Consider the following 21,031-nt stretch of genomic DNA (forward strand, 5'->3'; position numbering starts at 1 on the left):
TGCAGCCATTGTTGGACTTCTATCTGACTTACCCTTTCCTTCCTTTTCCCCTGCTTCCCACCATCTTGTCTCTTCCCTCCTCTCCTCTCCTCTCCTCTCCTCTCCTCTCCTCTCCTCTCCTCTCCTCTCCTCTCCTCTCCTCTCCTTCCTTTTTATTCCAATATGGGGTAAAGGAAAGATGTTCTGATGATATAATATCTAGATAGAAAACTCAAAGATGAGTTACATTCTTAATAAGTCTAGATGGGAGACTGGATATAAGCATTCAGTAACAGAGGGCAGTGGATGAAGGTGTGTGTGGGTGCTCAGACTTGGGACAACACTAAGTATTCACCAAATGCTCAATATTTAACAAGCATTTGTACTTACTGTGTAACGAACATTGTTTTACATAATAGGATGACATCAGTTAACAAGGGAAGTGATAGGCTTATTTTTGTAGATGTTCTAGAGGAGAAGAGAGGCTAGAGATGAGGGCTAGTCAAGGGAGGATGATCAAGGAAGCTTTCCGAGTAGAAGGACAGCCCATCTGAGACCTGAATGGGAAGGAAGCAGCCTGCCTGGGAGGCAGGGAGGCAGAAGGAACAACAAAGGCAAAGGACTCAAAATCAGAATTATTCTGGGTGTGTTGGAGAGAGTAAGAGACTGCAAGTGTGCTGGTGGGAAAATGCACAAATAATCTAAATGGTGTCTCCTTAGCATGACTGCGATCAGAATGAACAAAGAGCAAGAAGTGGGGACCTAGTTTGCAGTTGGCAGGAAGGCTGACTGGTGAAGCCACTGGAGCAGACAGTTTGGAGGGTCCTACAGAAATGTAAAGGGGAGCTGTGTATAACCTAGCCGCCCTGTTCTGAGAGCTTCACAGGAAGGAAAAGCCATCTCATAAAGATATCTGCATCCCATGTCCATTATAGTGTAACAATATGGAAAAGGCTTGTGTTTCTTTTTTTTTAATTTATTAAAGATTTCTGTCTCTTCCCCACCTCCGCCTCCCCTCCCCCTCCCCCAATCAAGTCCCCCTCCCTCGTCAGCCCAAAGAGCAATCAGGGTTCTCTGCCCTGTGGGAAGTCCAAGGACCACCCTCCTCCATCCAGGTCTCATAAGGTGAGCATCCAAACTGCCTAGGCTCCCACAAAGCCAATACGTGCAGTAGGATCAACAACCCATTGCCATTGTTCTTGAGGTCTCAGTAGTCCTCATTGTCCGCTATGTTCAGTGAGACCTGTTTTAACCCAGGCTTTTTCAGACCCAGGCCAGCTGGCCTTGGTGAGTTCCCGATAGAACATCCCCATTGTCTCAGTGTGTGGGTGCACCCCTCACGGTCCTGAGTTCCTTGCTCGTGCTCGCTCTTCTTCTGCTCCTGACTTGGAAATGAGAGATGGCTAAATAATACTGTGCATATATGGGCGTGTATACATGTTTCTAAAAAGTGTATTGTTTAGCCTGAAAATGGACTGGCTTTTCCATTTGGCACAATATGGATGGACCCAGAAAATGTCAGACCAAGTGAAATAAGCTACACACGGGAAGAAGTTTATTGCATGATCGCACTTATGTAGAAAATAAAAATGGGAGTCCAGTGTATGAAAACAGAGGCATAATTAGGCTTTCCAGAGTTGTGGGGGGGAAGGGAAAGGGGACATGTGGTTCAAAGGATGCTGCATAGCAGATACGAAGGCTAAAGCTTCTCGTGTTAAAAGCACAGCCTGAGGGTCCAGTCAATATGCTGTTTTGTACTGGAGATTTTTATTACATAAGTAGATTGTAGTCTCCCTTGTCACATATTAAACAAGTAGGGATTTGAGAAAATAGGTCAGTTTTTCTCATTACAGCAAGGTTTTTTTTCTCATAGTATCATGTAAACCTCAAATATACCCAGTGATATATATGCAAATGTGTATTTGTCTACATGCATATATACATATTTGTACATATATATGGTGCAGCTGCTCATGTACATGCCCGTGTGCTCATGTGGAGGTCTGAGATTGATATCAGGTATCTTATTATTCTCTGATATATATTTTAGCAGGACCTTTTTACTGAACCTGGAGCTTATGAATTGGTTAGCTGTATTAACCAGCAAGCTCTGAGAATCTGCCTGTGTCCAGGCCAGCAGTACTGAGGTTACAAGTGCATGCTGGCACACTTGGTTTTTCACATTGGGGCTGGGGATCCAGAGATCGGTCCTCTTCATGCGTGCATGGCAAACACATTAGCCACGGAGCTATCTCTCCAGCCCCAGTAAAATACATTAAAAGCAGTAATTTGGGTTGAGTTGAGAAATGTTTAGAACATTTGTGATTCAAACAAGGAGAAACCCATACACACAGTGATCTCTCTACAATTCAGGAAAGCCTCTGGAAAATCCTAGTTGCAAATCTCTCTCCTCTGAAGGTTTAATAAATGCAGCAAAGACAAAGTGCACCTTTTCCAAAGAACTGCATGTTGGGCAAATGTGCCTGTAGCAGCTCTGCTTTTCCTGTTATGGTTCTATGCACCATCACCACCAGCAGGACCATTGGCCAGCACTATAGCTCAGGATGGTCATTGTGCCAATGATGGGCATCCTACTGTTTCCTCCTGGGTACCAGCCATCTCTCTCTACTTATTCTATGAGCTACCCTTTAGCAGGAAGAGTTCTGTTTTAAGAGTGCTTTAAATCCTTTCTATCCAGTTTGAGCTTGTTCCACCCAGGCTAACCACCCACACTTTTTTTCTCCTCTTCCTGGTTTGTCCATCTCTGGGTTGGATCATAGGGCGCACAGGAGACTCATGACTCTTGTTTATTTCCAGCTAACAGCTTTGGGGATGACGAAGAACCGTCCACATCTTCTGAGAGTGATGAAGATGTGACCAAGCAGTTTGAGATCTCAGTGTCCCGATCCCAGAGTTTTCGTACAGGAGCACCTGAGAAGGGAAAGACAACAGAGTTGGAGCCGAAAACAAAATGCAACCATTTGCTGTCCGTGCACCGAGAAGACAGTGCTGAAGTGTCTGCTTGTGAAGGTATTCAATTCAGCTTGTTTCTCCTGCATCTAGGCAAGGGCTGGCCAGCGGTGAGAATGCTGGTGGATAATTTAAATACTTGTGCTTGTAGAGCCCAGAGAGGGAAAAGAAAAGAAACCATGGAATGGGAAAGAGTCCACAAAGAATAGAATAGCATTTCTCCGTGCTTCTCATCCTCTTGATGCCTGGAGTCCTGAAAAGAGATAGATGCTGAACCCGAGAAGAATCTGGGAAACGCAGGTGATAAAAGGCTAGAGAGAATGGGCCCCATCCACTTCCTCTATGCCCACAGTGATCTGCATTCTCCTGTCTTCTTTCTCTCGTGGGGAGCTTGGCAGCCACAGTGGTGGAGACATCATAGTACATATTCCATGTTAACTTGAGAAAGAGAAACGGAGAAACGGTAATTTAGAGACTTTGATTAGGCAATGAGACTAGGACTAGCAGAAAAAGAACAAAGGCTCAACTAGCCAACAGGACCCTGTTTGCAGGGCAGGAAAAGCTTGCTACTCATCATGCAGTTAGACTTATTGACACAGCTCAACAGGACCTATTTTAGCAAACCACAACATAAATGGCTGCAGACCCTCGGCCCTCCCTCCCCGACTCTTTCCTGTTCCCTAGTGTTCCACTCTGCATTGCTTTCTTTCCACCAAGTAGGCAAATGCTGGCTAATGAAAGTTAATAGTAGTTGATTCCCTGGGAGTAGCTTGTTTAATTCTAAAGCTAATGGCCCCATTTCCCAGAAGCCCGGGCGTCTCGGGTCTGATTTATATAACTGGCGAAGGCTCAGAGAATGGAGCCAGCCATCCAGCCTTACCTTCCTGGAATCCACGGTAACTTATCCTTGTCAGAACTAGTAATTCTGAATTTTTGACAGGTAGTGATAGAAAAGATAAAATTCTCTCTATTGGACAGAGGACAGAGTCTACCACATTGGATGAGTTACTGTAAACTCTGAAGAAAATCCAAAGGGTTTTATAGAAATAGCTGCACGCTAAATTTGAGGCCATCAAGGCTGTGTGAAGATTAATGTTTGCATTGCTTATTTTTCCTGCAATTTCCTTTTATTCATCATCATGCCAGTGGAATTACTTAAAGAATAAATTTTTCTTTATAGTTCACCTCCTTTCTGTTTAGCTATTTTATTTTTACTTAGATTCAGTTTAATTGTAGACCTTTTTTTTTCCTGTTTAAAAGGGCATTAAAATGTTGGACAGCAAAATTAAATGTTCAAAATCCAAGTGAAATCTTTATTTGGGATGGGTTGCAGGTATCTTATCCTATGCTTTACACTGTTGCCAACTCATTCTTTCACTAAATAATATATTCGTTGAGAATCTTATAAATGTATACAATAGATTTTGATCTCACATACACCTTCAACTCCTATGCTCCAACAATATACCAGCCTCATATCCTCTTTTTTTTTCCTTTCAAACCAACTGAGCCCAACTAGTGCTGCAGACACGAACGTCATGGTAAGGCCATTCATGGGAGCATGGGTCATCTACAGTGGCTCAGTGAGCAATGACTCCCCTTCCCCCAGCGGCCATCACCTGCGGTAGCTCCTTAACTAGGAATGAAGCCTCTCAGACCCCTCCCCTATCCATGCTCCAATGTTGACTGGCTTGATCTTGTTCAGGTCTTGTGCAGGTAGCCTCTGATGCTGAGTGCCTGAGAACAGTGGCCATGGTATGGCCAGAAGATGGCACTTTACAGCATTCTTGCCCATGATGTGCTGATTCCTCTTTCTCCTGCGTTTACTTCCCTCCCTCTTCCAGAGTCCCTCCTCGTCCAGATCCCCTATCAGGCCATTCCCCGTGACCTCCCTCCCATCTCCTTCTGTATTTACCTCCCTTCCTTTCCCTAACCCCCACTTTGCCCATTTTCCTGATTATGTCACGTGTGCTATGCTATTCCCTTCTCTATTGCTTCCCCACATGCCATATCCTGGCAGTGATTCCATGTTTCTTTCCTGGTTTCTGTGGTTACTACCTTATAATAGTGTATAGTATACTACTATATGCTTATATCTCAAGATTTGGAGTTAGGAGCCACCAATGAAAGAGAACATGCAGTGTTTGTCTTTTTTGGCCTAGGTTACCTCTCAATAGTATCTTCTCTAGTTTCGTCTATTTACCTGGAAAGTTCATGAGTTCTTTTTTCTTGTAACAGAAGGCTTGAGTTCCAGGCAGAGTGTGAGCCTATAGCTTAATTGTTGACTTGTTGGGTGTGCTTTTTTGGTTTGGTTTGAGTAGTCACCTTAAAGCTAATTAAGCGTAGCTGCTTGTTACCAGCATCTCTAACTGCAGCCCGTGGGCTACATGTGGTCCAGGAGAGTTACAAATATACCCCAAATGCAAAATAATTAACTTATTTAAAACATTATGAGACATGAAAATATTCATAATTGTTGAAATAAGAAGCGGCGGGGCTGCATCCCCAACACCCCGGCCGCTTGGCTAGCTCATGCCCAAAATAACAACACACAAACGGTATTCATTTAAGAACTGCTTGGCCCATGAACTCTAACCCTTACAGGCTAATTCTCGCACCTGGACTAGCCCATTTCTAATGATGTTTGTAAGTACCCCAAGGTGCGCTTACCGGGAAGATTCTAGCCTACATCCATCCGGGATTGGAGGAGCTTCATTGCGTGCATCTGCCTGGGAGAGCTGAGCATGGTGTCTCTGCTCCAGCAGAGCTGTCGGGTCTCTCGGAGCAGAGCAGAGTCTGCCCTCACTTCCTCTTCCACCCAGCATCCTATCCTGTTTATTCCACCCACCTATCTTTTAACCTATCAGGGCCAGCAGTTTCTTTATTGCTCAGCCAATGAAATCAACAGATTGATATATGACACTCCCACATCACATAATGCTACTGTGGACTTTCTGAGTGTCAACTTTGTAGATGACAACAATGTCAAAAACTTGGGTATACCCATTGAGATGTTTTATAAAAGATAGATATTGTGTTTTTTTATACCCACTAAAAACAACTCATGTCTCTGATGTCTGTAGCCAGTTTTGTTTGGGATGATGTACCAACCAGACACACAAACACACATACACACATGTGTGTGTATTTTAAGAGTTTTCTTTCAAAAAATTAGCTGATCTGATCACACTGGGCAGATACAGAAATCTCCAGCTTTGGCCTCCCTGGAGCAGGCTGTGAGGAGGTAGTTGCAGGCTCTCAGATATGAGCTGGACCTTCCATTCTTAGATACAATTCTCCAGGGAAGCCTCAGTTCTCTTTCAACCTTTTAACTAACCGATTGTCTCCTGCTTCAATCACCTGCAAAATAATGTCCCATCAATTCCTATTAGTGTTTGAATGATTGGCATCCATAACCCAGTGAAAATTTCATACAGATGGACCACTGTGAATAGCAAGTGGAAATCTTTATATATGGTGAGATATAGAGTATGGAAGACAGTAACTGGATAATAGAGTTTTCCATTAAAGTGACTCACTCATAAATCAAACAACTTGAATACTGTATCTAATCACATCAATATATTTGATGCCACACAATTATGGCATATAATTTCTAAGAATCCAGGATCTATATCTGTGACAATAGGCTGTTACCTTTACATATGTGTTTAAGGTGGTGTGGCCCTCTGTCATTTAAAGGCAAGGGAACCTTTCTGTTGTATAGAAAGGTGACCTACTATTTCCTTTCCTTCTTGTTGCTACTTGACTTGTAGACCAGACTTGATATTCTAATTCATCCCTTGCTTGTCTGTCATGGCAAGTGCTTTGTTGCATTAATACAGTTCTATTTTTTCAGTTATGAATAATGTTTCAAGCCTTAAAGCAGCTGTTGAAAGTCCCACATTACTGATCTAGGTATTAACGCCATAGGAGTTAAAGTCACGAGACAATTTTATAGGGATAATTTCTTGGCAAAGTTAGATTTTGTGCTGAAGTCCTGCTGGGTGCTGCACACATTGATAGATGGCTCACTGTTTAATAGGACATCTCACTGTTCATGTATGTGAGGAATGGGTGTGCTAATTAGAGACTTAGGAGAAAATCCTGCTTTATCGTTGTAGGTTTTTGCATGAGAAATTTCCCTCATTCTGTCGTTTTGCTATGGCATTTAAAAAAGTGTCTTTTGCCAAACAACTGAAAGTATGAATCTAGCATTTTTGTGGCATCTTGTGAAAGCGTTTCCCAGGAGCCTGAACTGAATATTTAAGAATAACACAATAGAGAGAGGAGTTTTTCAGTGACTGGTGTGGTGTTGAAAAACTAGGAATCCAGAGTCCAAAGTTGTGCTAATTTGGTCTCCGTGAATAGTATTTTTTAAAAATATACATGAGAATGAATATATATTATATTTATACCTTATATATCTTATATTTATGATTATAGTTTATATATTATATATAATATATTTTTGTGTGTGTGTGTCTGTGCCTGTGTATGGACATGTATGTACAAGTTCGAGGCTGATGTTGAGAGACTTCCTGATCATTCTCTACTGTAGTCATTGAGACAGGGTCAGTCAGTCAAACTCAGAATTTGCTACTAAGCTAGTCTAGCCAGCCAATTTGTTCTGGGAATCCCTTGTCTCTGCCACTTTGACACTGGAATTACAGATGTGCCATCCTGCCCACCTAACATTTACGTGGGTTCTGGGCATTCAAACTCCTATACTTATGATTTCATGACAAGTGCTTAAGCCTTTGAGCCATTTCCAAGCCCCACATCATGTATTTTGAGCTTGAATCAATGTATCAGCCCTATATATCCTAGGTCATTACCGTCACCAAGATTCCACATGATTTTCTACCTGACTGCTTCAAGTAGGTACTACATGACTACTTTGGAAAGTCATTCAAAAGGTTTAGTGGAAATGTAGCAGCAGACAGACTGTGTGTGTTGATGTCTTCTTGGGAGCAGATGCTATACAGCTCACCTGAGGAACTGCAAGGGCACATAAGAGCTGAATTAGGTTGCCATTGGCTGCCTGTCTCAGTTAGGGTTTCTGTTGCTCTGACAAAACACCAGGACCAAAATGCAAGTTGGGGAGAGAAGGGTTTGTTAGGCATACACCTCCGCCTTGCTGTTCATCACTGAAGGAAGTCAGGGCAGGAACTCAAACAGGTCAGGGTCCTGGAAGCAGGAGCTGGTACAGAGACCATGGAGGGTCTGCTCACTGGCTTGCTTCACGTGGCTTGCTCAGCCCACCTTCTTATAGAACCCAGGATCATGAGCCCAGGGATGGTACTACCGCCATGAACTGGGCCCTCCCCTCATTGATCAGTAATTGAGAAAAGGCCTTCCAGCTGGATCTCATGGAGGCATTTCCTCAACTGAGGCTTCTTCCTCTGACGACTCTAGCTTGTGCCAAGTTAACACAAAACCATCCAATATACTGCCCTTCTCACTGTGTTTATGCTTCTCATATTCTTGCATGCCAGTTTGGGGAGTATTGAGAAGGACTGGGGGCTAAAGAGGTTAGACATCTTACCTGGGGTGCGGATGGCAGGGCTGAAAGCACTGTTTGGGAGAAACCTGTCGGGTTTGCTTTGTCTGCTGACGCTGAAGGTATACAATCAGATGGCTAGGGTTCTGAGACATATGGGGGAGGAAAGGAAAGACAAGAAGAAGGATTGGAGGCACTGGGAGAGAGGATGAGAAAGAAAAGCACTAAGTTTCTTATATGGGTACTGGACATTGGACCTAGGTCCCTGTACTTACAAAGCAAGTGTTTTTATCAACCCAGACATTCCAAGACTTGGTTTAATACTTTTATCTTTCTTATTTATTTGTTTGTTTGTTTGGGGGGGGATTCAAGACAGGGATTCTCTGTATAGTCTTGACTGTCCTGGCACTCACTCTGTAGACCAGGTTGGCTTTGAACTCAGAGATCTGCCTGCCTCTGCCTTCTGAGTGCTGGGATTAAAGATGTGCATCACCACCATCTGCCATAGCCATTCTTTATATTCATAATATTAAGGAGTAAGAAGTATTAAACCAGGGCTGCGGGGGTGTCTCAGGTTATAAAGTACTTGCTTTGTAAGAACAGAGACCTGTGTCCAATGTCTAGTTCCCACATAAGAAAGTGCAATGTGGTGTTGTATGCTTGTTATTCTAGGGATGGGTCAACCAGTGTAACTGGTTGGTGATCTCTTGGCCAGTGAGAAACCTTGTCTTAAAAAAGGTGGATTGCATTCCTAACAATGACACCTGATGTTGTCCTTCAGCTTCCACATGCATGGCCACACATACATGCCCACCAGCAAACACAGACAAACACGCATTCATAAAGTATTAAGCTTACTTATTTCGCATAATAAGCTAGTAATCTTTTTGAGTACAGGGACGTTTATCCATCATGTGGGCAGTCTTGTGTTTGTGGATGTTATTATTATACATTTTGTTGCTGTAGTCTTGACTGTTGTAGCTACTATTGTTCAATTTCTCTAGCTCAAAAGATATGACATATAATGTATTTGAAATGGTTTTTTATTGCAAATTTAGATTTGGATGGAACCAGCCAACTCAGTTATTCTGAGATTCTGTCTTATGAAGATCAGCCCATCACTACCCTCTCACAGTCTCCCTGTGAGAGCAGAGACACCAGACACCATGGTCCTTGTCATCAAGAGACTGGCGTGGTCCGAAGCCTCGGTCGTCCTTGTGTGGAGAGCATCCTGGAGGCGGAGACCGTGTTTACTAATCGGGGCTTTGAAGATTCCTATGCCACTCAGAGCTCCTCTGTGTGGAGTTCAGAGGCGAGTTGTTGGCTTTCTTTCCTTTTCTGGCAAGTTTTTTCTATCCTTCGTTTCATTACCATGTACTCCTTTCCTCCCCACGCCATCGGATATCTCTAGACAGGAAGTATTGCCTGCTTAGAAAACCTATTTGTCTAGGTGACCAGAGTCTCTGTGGATGGCAATAAAAGAATCACAGATACATTCTTTCAAAATGGAAGGAGCAAAAAAATATGATTGGCAGAATGGAGAAGAGCTGTCAGAATAAACTTTCATGGGGTTGTTCTCATACGAAGGGGCTTACAGATCTTTGGTGGGCCTGATTGCTTTCCTTTGTGGAAAAGTGGATGATGCTCTATTTCACCCCAAATCTTCAGCTTTGATTGCTAAAATAAAAATTACTGGATAATTTAACTAAAGTAAATGCCCCTCAAAATGAAAGTCCACATGAAATTGTAATGAGGATCCTTGTAGATTTGAGTTGAGCTGAAGGTCTGGGAGGTAGCAATGAGGGTAAAATTTCTCTGGCCATTGATATTGCTTTTTGTAATAAACATTTGATGGAAGATGCAACTTATGAATCTATCTTTTAATTAAAGCTTGTCTATTATGTTGGAGTAGGACTAATCATGACAACGATGGCAGCCATGATGGAGAGGGACCCCAGCTACTACAGTCAGGGGTTTTACATACACTGTTTTATCTCCTAGGCATTTCTGATTGTTCTTCCTGAGCTCCACACATTCTATGATTCTCCGATATTAAGAAGCATTAGCTAGTGATATTTAATATCTAATTTGAAATCAATTTAGATAAACATTGAGTAGTCAATATTCATATGACCCATATGATGTATGGAGATGCAAGTATAGAATGAATTGATTTCGACAACCAGAGGAAATAAGTGTGTGGTGGGGGGGGGGGTGAATCTCTCTAGAAGAACCCAAAGTTCACCATGAATAAATGCTTAAAGAAATGCAAAAGAAAATTGTAGAAGATCATGTTCCAAAGCCTTGCTGTTCTCATGTTAGTGGGAAGATGTAGGATGTGTGTAAGAATTCCTGTGTGCACATGATTGCATGCGTGTCCTGGCGCCTCTGTGAGGCTGTTTCTGCTGAGAGCCAGAAATGGAAAGATACCTGGTTTATGGTTTGTTAGAGCCTATCCTTACCACACAGGCACCCACAGCCCCTGGCTTTCAACAGTTTTGTTAAAACCAAAAAAAAAAAAAAAAAAAAAAAAAAAAAAAAAAAAAAAAAAAAGACAGAAACAAAAAAAAAAAAAAAAAAAAAAAAAAAAAAAAAAAAAAAAAAAAAGACAGAAACAAAATGCAAGTCTGCTCTCCCATGGTGTCACTGCTCAGCGTCAAATCGAATCCCACACAGTATTTAAAAATATTCCCTTTGTCTCCCTTGCTGCAAAAAACAAACCAGAACTATTTACCTGCCCGCTGATAACTCTGTCTCCCTGATAATGGTGCCATTAGGTTTGGGCTTGCCTTCTCCACGTAACCTCCCATTTCCCTGCCTCCTGGTGCTTTAATAGATGACTTATGCTGAGGGAACTGAATGTTCTCAGACTCCAAAAATACCCAGACAGCTCCGTGTGCGCCATTCAACCTCCTATCTATTTTGAGACAAAAACTGTAATTTGGTGCTCCTACTGTAGAACTTCAGATCCAGCCCAGGCAGTTCCCGTAACTGGCTGCTCTGCAGGCGTAGCTTGCCTCTTAAGCATTGATTTATTTGTCTCTTAGCTGTGTTAAGAACCTTGTCTTCCCTGGTGTATCTGGCATCCAGAACGTATCGTGGATCCATTTACTTTGGGCCACAAGATGACATCAACACTATCTTACTAAAACAGGAAGCCTTTTCAGTTTGACAGAAAATCTTTAAACTTACGGGGGTTTTGACAGTTTGATGCAAGCATTTCCACCTTAAAGGGGAAAATCAGGACAAGGGAGCTCAAGGAATCATTTATTTCGTCTCAGAAGGAAAGCACTCACGCGGTGTGGCTACCTGTTATGATCATGGATTTTCTAGTTTACCCTCAGCTGGCAAAGACCATTGACTTTCTCCCGCAGACCTAGGGCTTGGTAGGAAAAAAACGCTGGGAAGGTGGCTGGCAATTTCAAACGTACAGAGAGAGCCAGGTGGCCCACTTTTCTTCTCTGCTTTCTACTGATTAATTGGTTGGTCTTGAGAAGTTAATTAAAATCTGCCAAATGGGGATAAGAAGGAAGAGAGTTTTACCTTGCAGGAAGGTCAAACAGATTAGCAGTATTAACAGTACCCATACAAGGAGCTCCTTTGGTGGCCCGGTGGTAGGTGATGTGTGTTGAAATAATTAATTGCTATGAAAATACAAACCTCCACAAATCTCTGTCTCAAATCAACCCAGGGAGAGGCCGCGAAGCCCAGTTTTTATGAGCAATACCTGGGATTGGCCCACTGGGAGCCCAGCTGCTGCCCAGGGCTGTGCTTCGCCCAGAGTTCTCAGAGCAGTTGCAGCAGAGCTCTGCCCAAGACTCCTCAGATGCCTGCAAGTGCAGGGAGTATCATGGATAACTTGATGGATGTGCGGGGAGATCCTTATCACCAGGGCGTTTTACCTTGGCATGGGAGTAGATGGTGAAGCCAGTGACTCCTGCCTAATGTCAACAGCAGACATCTGAAATAGAATGTCAGGTCATTAGAGTACTGTCATCCAGCTCCCATCCCTTCTGCCTTCCATCTTCGTCTCACACACCTAATGCAATTAGGAGCATCTACAGTGAAAAGTTTGGCAGCTAGAAGTAGGTCATGTGGCTTAACCCAAGGCTTGAGATTTTGACTATTCAATACTAGGTAAGGTATGCTGTGACCCTGGGATTAGAAGGGTATTAGACACAGAAGCCCATTTTAGCTTTGATTTCCTTTCCCATGAAATGAAGATGCTAAAACAACAGTTCATTAGGCAGATATTAGCATCAGAAAGCGCAGTGTTTCCTAGTTGGGTAAAGGCTTTTGTTCCCTACCTTGCTATTGGGCACATTCTCAGTGGATGAGGGAATGAGGGGGAGGGAAGAAAGAAAAAGGTTACGGATGAGAATGTGCCATTGAGTTGGCCACCACCCAGCATTACCAGTCACTTTATCTCGTGGGACATACTTCATGAATTTATAACCTGCTCTCTAGTCATCTTGCCAATGGGAAAAAGTTTATTGTATGGAGTATTAATGAGGGTACATGCTGGCATTTTGAAACATGGTGGGAAGCGGAATACTTTCTAAGCTTTGGTACCAATGGACCAATGATGAGAACTGAGCGTTATATTTTATGCAAAGAAGCTAAGCGCTTGCTGGGTTGTGCCAGGCTGCAGTTTCTTAGAGCCCAGGTATGCTGTGCCTGTAGAGGAAAATGGAACAAGATTTGAGTTCAAGGGGAGTTGAGGTGTGCAAGAACTGCCTTTTAAAGTCTATTGCAGAGTTGATGTGGTACCTGACATTAAGAACTTAAAAGAGGCTAACTATTATGATTCGCATCTAAGCAAGCCATATAGATGATCAAGAGTACATTAAACTAGATGGGAGTTTTAAGGGGAGACAGGAGCTTGAGAAAAGATTCTGCCTTGGTTTTTCAGTTAGCCTAACTCCTTCGAGACTCGCTTCTAATATTATATATACTCTAGTCAGTTGTATTCAGAAGTCTCTATAGCAACGACTGCTGTCACTTGAAACAGAGTACCTCTGAATAGAAAGGCTCATGCATGATTGCATGTGCAGGGGAAAGGGTAGAAGAAGCTTCCCTTATTTTTCAAGAAAGCTGAATTTTCTTGGCAGGGTAATTTGAATCTTAAAAAGGAAGGGCATTTATTAGATGTCTCCGATATGTCAAGTGCACAGCATCCCTATGTAGTGGGTATCATCCTTATTTTACTACTGAGGAAAAATAATGGAAAGTATTAGGTGATTTGCCCAGTGTTATGGAGCTTATAAATATCTAAAGACCTGACATGTAAAGAACATTTGGTTCTACAGCCCCGTGTGCTTCCCCTATGACTATGTGGTAAAGTTCTGTGGATGAATGTGCATACTGAGGTATTTTATTATAATTTTTTGAAGCAGGCTCTGAATTAGCAACATCTAGAGTTCAATTCCATAGATAAAGAACTGATTTACTTTAAGAATGGGTTCACAGCGACACCCCTTTAGTTATAGGTAAGACTCGGGCCCTCGGGGAAAAATTAAAAAATATATATTGATATAGTGATTTGTTGGTGTTGTGGTCATTACAGTAAATTGTGTTCAGTTTAGTTTTCCAGTAAGGGCATCAGATATGAATAGCTACGTGCAAATTGATGGCCAAGAGTGGCATTCTGTAATGAGAGAAGCATTCTTGAAAAGATGTAACTCCATGCCAGTGTAGGGAATAGATAGAGAGTCTGGTGGGAAGAGGAATTTTCATTTTTACTAAAACTTCCCAACCCCACATTCTTATGTAGGCATATACTAATGTACACTCTTCAGTTTGGCCAGGACCCAGCAGAACCAGTGATAGAGTTAGCATTTTAACCCAGGTTTCCTGGCTCCAGGAGTGCTTTCTGCTGACTGCTGTGACTGATCTCTTTAGCCTTTCCTTTGAATGATCTGCTTAGACTGGGCTGGCTGTGGCCAACATCCCTGGCAGGCATCTCAGAAATGCAGTCTCTGGCCCCAGCCCTTGACTTAATGAGGATCCTTGAGTGACTCAGCTGGCCATTAGGGGAGAAGCTCAGCTGTTAGTCTTTTCTCTCAGGAAATTTGAAAACACACTGAAAGATCAGTTGTTTGAGGCCCCACCCTGCCCCCCACTGGGATTTTTGCCCATGGGAAGTTTCTGATTCGCAGACAGCAGTTCCAGGCTTAGCAATTACTCCCTGGGACTCAAAAGTTGCCTGTTGGCATTTACACAGTTGGTAGTTGACTTAATTAGGGACTTCATATCTCAGTTGGCTTCAACCATAGCGGGCACTTGTACTTTTTCGTGAGGCAGTGCACATTAACGCAACTCGAAAGATGTGTCTCGTTCATTTATTAAAAAAAAAAAAATCCTCAAAAACTTACCCCATGCCAGGCCCTGTGTTCTCCATGAAGTCACAGTTTGGAGAGAGAGGAGCTTAGCACTCAGACCTTTCCTAACACAGAAGAAGGCCATGTGTTGGCAGTCAGAAAGCTTGGGAGGCAAGGAAGCTCCAAGGGGCAGCGACCTGCTAACATGCTATAAGACATCACCATTTCCCGTCCTCATTTTTTGTTTTTCCCCTCTGCTTGTAACAGCAGCAGGATGGGACCAGTCTGCAGGTGCCACCCAAGCTCCTGGAGCCTATCTCAAAATGCGGTTACCTAGATATCATCTTTGAATATAGAGCCGTAACCCAGAAGCTCACCGTGACCATTGTGAGAGCACAGGGCCTTCCAGATAAGGACCGGAGTGGTGTCAACTCCTGGCAAGTCCATGTAGTGCTCCTGCCCAGTAAGAAACAGAGGGGCAAGACTAACATCCAGAGAGGGCCCAATCCTGTCTTCAAGGAGAAGGTCACCTTTGCCAAGCTGGAGCCCAGGGATGTGGCTGCCTGTGCTGTACGATTCCGCCTCTATGCTGCCCGTAAGATGACCCGAGAGAGGATGATGGGAGAGAAGCTGTTCTGTCTCAGCCACTTGCACCCAGAAGGGGAAATGAAAGTGACTCTGGTTCTGGAGCCAAGAAGTAATTTAAGTGTGAGTATATTAAATGGTGCTACTGCTGGTGTGATGTGTTCAAAGACCTGGGGTTGCCTGCCCTTGATTTACAATGTTCAGCTTGTGGATTCATAGATGTTAATTTAATTTTACATTTGGCTCTCCTCCTTGTTAGCAAGCCACGTTTGTGCTTCAGGCACACTGGGTCTTCCAAGCCTGTCATCTGGTACCTTGATGGATATATTCTCTACCCATTTTGGGAAATGATAGGGGCGGCACGGCAGAGGGCATGGGAAGACAGGGAGAGGCTTTTGACTTCATGGATAAGCATTCCTTCTCTTCCCATTCCCAGGATACATTATAATAATTCTCAGACATGGTACTCTCTTGAAACAAGAGTCTTACTACGCTGCCCAGGCTGGCCTCAAACTCATCTGTAGCCCAGGAAGCCCTCCAATTCAGGATTCTCTTGCTGCACCTTCCCAAGTGCCAGAATTACAGGTGTGTAAGCCTGCACTTGTTGAGGCAAGGCTTTCAACAAGCACTCAAAAGCGTCCTACAACAGCAACCCCAAATGCCTGACACTTCAGAGACCTTCCGTTCTTATGACTGGGTCTCCTACCGTGTGTCTTACTCCTAGGGCTTCAATAGCTTGGTGGTCTGAGAGGTGGATGGCCCCACTGCTGCTTTTGGTTATCTGTCATGCGATGTGAAGAGCTCCCTCTACAAAACTGTGTAGAAAAAGCAGGCAGTTGTGGTTAGTCAACCAATCAGTCATCCATCCGGAGATGTTTCCTGGCGTGTGCTACATAAGCCAGATAGCTTACAGAAGCAAGGAGACAGCTATTATCTCTTAGCCTAGTGGAGGAGGGTGTTGACAGGCAGGCCTTGGTAAACAGAGCTCCACAGGCTAGGGCTGGCTTTGAATGGCCAGGAGAGGGTTCTTTTGAGACAGTGAAAAAGAAAAAAACCCGAAAGGAACCCACATAGCTCAAACAATTGAGGGAACAAGACTGGTGACACGCGTGGGTGGATTTTCAAGACTAAGGGAGGCACACACAGGCATTGTGGAGGAACAAAAAAAGCGTTCCAGGAAGGTCCGTCCGTCTGAAGTTCTAATTCTGCCTGAACATCTTTATACTGGAAACCCTCATTTTTGCCTCTCTAAATCTATGCCACCTACTGTCTTCTGAGACCCGCCTGCTGGCAAGCTCGCCTTTCCAGTCGCCAGCTCCAAAACTGTAGCGCTCACCCATGACCTCTGAAAGCTGTGCTTTCTCTTTAGATATGAGCAGAGCCTGGCTCTCTGGTGGGCTAGTGGAATAGTCCCCCGCTGGTGGCCTCTAAATCTCTGCTGTTTTCTGACACAAGGGTTAGAATGAGCTCAATAAAGCACAAGCCAGATCATGTCTCATGCCTACCCAAATCCTTCCTTTACTTCAAATCATGAAATCGTACAGAACAGGATTCAGAGAGGAGTCAAAAAGAGACCCTGCACTGTGAGGTCCAGGCATGAGTGTGGCCACACCCATTCTTGTCAGTGCCAGACTCTGGATTGGGGGCACAGGCTGACGGGGAGAAGGAGCCAGTCTAAAGGAGGAAATCATCTCACTTATTATCTACGGTTGAGCATGGTTATATGCCAGATTTGCATCTATGCAGGAGGGGCTACTAAGTAATGGGCACGGATTTAAGAACTTGGTAGGGGTAGGGAAGCAGTCCTATGAGAGGCACCACAGTAGAAGTTTCTGTAGAGGTACAAGGATGGGCACCCTTCCTCCCAAGGATGCAAAGGCTTCTTTGTTGTACTTCTAACTTCTGGGCATCAAAGCCTGTAAGGCTCCCGTTGAACCCCCTAGCCATCCTGCTTACAAATCATGATCCACAAAAGCTCGGACGCTCTTACAGAAACACACATGATTTGGTTAAGATGATGCCTTCCCAGGACATGCACAGCATTTGATGCCTTTTATTGTTCTTGCCTATTGGGATGCTGGCAGGAAGTTTTAGAAAATAATTTCAGATACAGATACAGAGATAAGTCCCAAGACATTTGTGTCCCGCAGAGGAAGTGGTCTGCTAGAGGGACCGCTGGCTTGCTCTAGCCAGGCTGATGCTTGCTCATGCTCCTTAGTGAAAATCAGTGTCTTCATCTATCTGGTTCTCTTTGTGATGTGTCTGGTGCATAACAGTGGCACTCAGAAGTGTGCACATGAATAAACATGAGAAAAAACCCAGGCTCTCTCCTCGGTTCACCTGCTGCTGCCCGGGTCACCAAGATCCACAGTCCATGTATCTGATCCTCTACCGAATATCAGATAGTAAAAGTGCTCACTTCCTGTGTAGCTTTTTTTCCATAGGAGACAAAAGTTCCTATATGGAATACACTTCCTTAGCAGCTGAACCAGACACCAGGTGTTTCATATACTGACCAATACCCAGTGGCCATTTCTTTTACCTTTGAGACAAAACATCTTCTGTATTGCCTTATTCATCAAGAGTGAAGAGAACAGAGATAGAGCTCAGGCCTGGAGTGGGTAGGTTCCACAGAAACATTCAGGAACAAATTACACAGGAGGGAATCTTGGCCTATATTAAATGTATTATTCACACCCCATGTATCTTTGAAGGTTTGATTTATACTAGCAATAACATCTTTGTCCGTTCTCTCTTTAGAGAGGAAATATTGAATGGAGAGCACTCTTGGAATAAATATGTCGACTAGTACCACAGTCCATCTCATACATGGCTGCTTTTCCCAGCACATTGTAATTCATACGGAGTGCCCATTAGTAGTCTTAGGCAGTCATTAAGACCGGGTCACAATTTCACCAAACATAATATCAGCTTTCTCTCACAGAGAGGGGCGCAGCACGGGCCAATGAACTCTTTGTGTTCTTCCCCTCCAGAGTGGAGAGTCTCCGCTTAGCCCATCTGTGGTGTCTCACAGTGACAGTGCTTCATCCACACAGTCCCTGTCTCATGGAGGGGTGCCAGAGCTGTTGGTGGGACTGTCCTACAATGCCACAACAGGGCGATTATCTGTGGAAATGATCAAAGGCAGCCATTTCCGCAACCTCGCTGCTAACCGAGCTCCTGGTAAGTACGTGTCTGCTGCCCTAGCTCTGGCATCTCCAGAGGCAAGGGAATTCATCTTAATTCTTCAATTTTTTTTATGGTAAAAAAATAGACTTGGTATGGCTTGGGCATGCTTTCATGAAGCAATACCTCTGGCTTTCTTAATGGCTTCTATTTAATTAGAAGAAAAACTTCTACACTATCTAAATATATCTTGACGTGATTTAGAATGATGTGTGTGTCTATATTTCCAGAAATGTAAGATGCATGGGAATTGAAATCTGCCTCATACAGAGGCACAACCCTGTCTTTGGGGGGGGGGGGGGGGGAGGCAGACAACTGTGGTTTAATTCCAGCTCTATTGTTACCCATTCACTTTGCTCTGATCTTGCACAGTCAGTTTCCTGAACTCTTCTTGACTCACCTGGAAAAACTATTAATCAATACCTTCCTGATAGGAGTGCTGTGATATTTAGATAAGTAAATTTATATGAAGGACTTAGCGTAGTGCTGCATGTACACCGAGCACACAGAGATGTTAGTAATGGCTATACGGCAAAGGTCATAGATCAGGGGCAATGCAGGAAACTGATGACTTCTGAGGACACTGTTAGGAAGAAATGCTCGGGACAACATTTCCTTCCCTTGGATGGAAGTCAGGGTTCAGGAAGAGTAAATAACCACTGCTACCAGTGGCTTCAATAGCCCTTCAAACTAAGAAGTTGGATTATGGACATTGAAATGATACGGTTACAAAACTACCTCATTTTTAAAAGATCTTAGTTACCTGATAAAGAAGATTTGGAAGATAAACATTGGCTTTTGGGACCTTGTGTAGATACACCTAATTAGAGGAACATAATTTGCATCTGGCATGCTAGCTGCAAGAGAGTCATAAATACACTGCAGAATTATTTCTAGCCTCTCCTGAACAAGAAGGTGAATTTGAAGGTGGGAAAGTAGAAAGGAAGGAATCTGCTTCCCAGGGGAACTAGAATCTCATGAACAGAATGACAAAAATCCATACAATGCTGACAGTTGATGGGAGATGGAGGTGAGGAGTTCCTGTAGCTGAATCTGAGACTTTCATTTCCCCTACCCTTCGGCTGCACTGTAGACGACCAAGCATCTGCTTTAAGCGGCTATCTTGCTAGCCAAACTTTTAAAGAGAACTAAGGGGGCTAGCTCAGCTAGATAAGTCATGGCTTTGTAAGTACGAACACCCGAGTTCAGTCCACATAACCCATGAGAAATGGTGGGACACGCGTAGCCTCAGCACTGGGAAGGAGGAGACAAGAGGATCCTTTGGGCTTGCTGGCCAGGCCATCTAGTATAGCTCAATTGGTAAGTTCCAGGGCCATGAGAGACCCTATCTAAAAAGAGGTATATAACGTTCCTAAGGATGAAAGCTGAGGTTGTTCTCCATCGTTCACATTAATGTGAACATACAGGTGAACTTGAACACACAGAAATAAACATACTCCCCTCGATGCACATGCATTAACAAACTGTGTTAAAGCCAGCAGAGAAAGCCCCAGATCTTTGGGGAGTGGAGTAGACTGGGCAGTGTATAATCCACATTCCATGGTACCATTCAGGCAGGTGAGAGCTTTTTAGAATGTACAATAGGCACTGATTATTAATTGTAGAGCTAGAGGCTCGGATAGACCCAGCTTTTCTTTCTACAACAGCCCAGTACTTGCTAAGATCCTGATTTAAGACTCCTCCCCCAGAGCACCTGCCAATCTCCTCTACCCTGGTGCTGAGATCTGGCACTAGCTGAACAATATTTGGGGAATGTGATGGAAATGCAAAGAGCGATGAAGCCGTGGATCTTAGTCATGGCCCATCAGGTCCAAGGTAGGAAGCTCTCCTCTGTGTGCGGATGGCATAGCCAATTCAGGGAAGGAGTTCAGCATGGTAGCTGAGAAAGAAGCATCTAGTAGCTAACAAACCACACTGTAAGTTCAGGTTCTCCTAATTATTAGCTGTGAGTTACTAAGCTATTCTGAATTTGTTTCCTCATCTGAAAATAATATATATTTTTAAGTATGGATAATACACATAGAGCTGTGATACCTAAGATTATACCTTTGTATCTTCATATAATTCTATTTTAAAAGTGTGCCCAAAGAAGAAATTATTGTAATAAGTATTTAAACCTGAATGGAAGAAAAGGGTAAGTCTTAACTTGGAAATGGTTTTAATTCCGTCAGTTTAAGTTCATATACACAAGTGTAGAATTTTCTATAGGCATAGTGTCATGATTTAACTGTGACTGGCATACTTCATCTCTGAGACCAAAGCATTAGAAAGCAAGGCTGTGGTGAAGCTCTTCATTAAAACCGAAACCACGCAGTGGAAACAAAGGGGGTTTTGTCTGTGTAAAATGCTGGTTGTTGAGGAAAAGCCAATTAGGAAGGGATGAGAAAGTAAAAAAAAAAAAAAATTCCCCTGTGGAGCTCCTGCAAGGGACCTCCTGGTCCTCTCAAGGACTCGGGGGGGGGGGGGG

The 21,031-nt window shown here is 43.5% G+C and overlaps 1 protein-coding gene across 1 annotated transcript in view; it reads left to right on the forward strand.

Moving 5' to 3' along the window:
• Syt16 (synaptotagmin 16) overlaps positions 1-21,031 on the forward strand; it is a 35,407-nt gene that overhangs the window by 1,082 nt on the left and 13,294 nt on the right. The window contains exons 2-5 of the mRNA XM_050153603.1: positions 2,797-3,009; positions 9,511-9,764; positions 15,040-15,480; positions 18,351-18,540. Of these exons, the coding sequence (XP_050009560.1) occupies positions 2,797-3,009; positions 9,511-9,764; positions 15,040-15,480; positions 18,351-18,540 (1,098 nt within the window). The remainder of the gene's footprint in view (positions 1-2,796; positions 3,010-9,510; positions 9,765-15,039; positions 15,481-18,350; positions 18,541-21,031) is intronic.

This window comes from Alexandromys fortis, unplaced genomic scaffold (genome assembly GCF_014885135.2).
Source record: "Alexandromys fortis isolate MF-2015 unplaced genomic scaffold, M_Fortis_MF-2015_v1.1 scaffold_82, whole genome shotgun sequence".
Classification (NCBI taxonomy): Eukaryota; Metazoa; Chordata; class Mammalia; order Rodentia; family Cricetidae; genus Alexandromys; species Alexandromys fortis.